The sequence below is a fragment of the Penaeus monodon genome, chromosome 32 (genome assembly GCF_015228065.2).
Source record: "Penaeus monodon isolate SGIC_2016 chromosome 32, NSTDA_Pmon_1, whole genome shotgun sequence".
Classification (NCBI taxonomy): domain Eukaryota; kingdom Metazoa; phylum Arthropoda; class Malacostraca; order Decapoda; family Penaeidae; genus Penaeus; species Penaeus monodon.
In genome coordinates, this window is record NC_051417.1 from 13,727,448 (window position 1) to 13,728,578 (window position 1,131).

The window sequence follows — 1,131 nt, forward strand, 5'->3', positions numbered from 1 at the left end:
GAAAGGGGGTTTATTATGTTATTCCATTCAAATGGATATGTTCATCATTAATTATAATGTGACACTAAATGCAGGTAAAGTATTATCTCCACAATTCTGACTGGAGAAAGTTTACTCAAAAGAGGCTGTTTATATGATGTTTGTAAACATGTTTAATGGACTCCTCAGATGAGCACTAGTCATTCATTCTGATTCACTCTGTATAATACTTGATAGCTCTTCAGAAGATCCCTTTACATTCATTCACATGTACTTAATACTGATAATAAAATTGAACCATTGCTACAGAACTCTATAATTCTTCATTGTATAGTCTTATTATACTACCAAAGCAAGGGAACCTAGCACAATGAATGTTGAAGAAATGGATTTTTGTTGTGAATAATCATTATTATACCAACAAACACACATGCAGATTCATCTAACTAAACAGACTAAAAAGAAATTGAGAGTTATCCAGTATGCTAGGGTCAGATTTGTGCATTGCTGGCATTTTTGCATGTGTTTTAAATAAAAACTTCCCAGCAGAACAGAGATACTAATGCACATGTGTAATTTACATTTTATGACTTGTACCATTAATCTACTTGATGGTATACATTGATCTTGTGTGTCTAATCATTATTTGTTTGGATTTTTTAGGGCAAGAAGGATGTTGCTCAGATATTTAACAACATTCTGCGGAGGCAAATAGGAATCCGATCCCCAACAGTGGAGTACATCTGTACTAAACCTGAGATTCTCTTTACTCTAATGAAAGGGTAAGTGTGCTCATAGAATGAAAATGAGAAAAATTCAGTCATTTATGATTCTCCGTCGGAAGTCTTGTGTAATGTCAGGATTTTTTGTCCAATAGCTATCAGGTGATTATCATTGAATGTCATTGTTGCCATTTCCTCTTGTTTATTTCCAGTGTAATTATTCGGAATTTAGAAATTTGCAATGGAAGCAAGAAAAAAAATAACTTTACATACATACTGTTTTTGTATTAGTAAATATACTTATAGGAAAGGATTTTGTATGTATAGATAATTGATAGTGGTAAAATGTGCAAAGATCCTACACTGTTATCACATTGGTATGATGTAATAATGACAGATGCCAAATATTATTTCCTGTCATTCAGAATTT

At 32.2% G+C, this 1,131-nt stretch overlaps 1 protein-coding gene across 1 annotated transcript in view; it reads left to right on the plus strand.

Annotated features, from left to right (window-relative positions):
* LOC119593507 (protein Mo25-like) overlaps positions 1–1,131 on the plus strand; it is a gene marked incomplete in the record, with an annotated part of 16,407 nt that overhangs the window by 12,554 nt on the left and 2,722 nt on the right. The window contains 1 exon segment of the mRNA XM_037942459.1: positions 643–761. Coding sequence (XP_037798387.1) covers positions 643–761 — 119 coding nt within the window.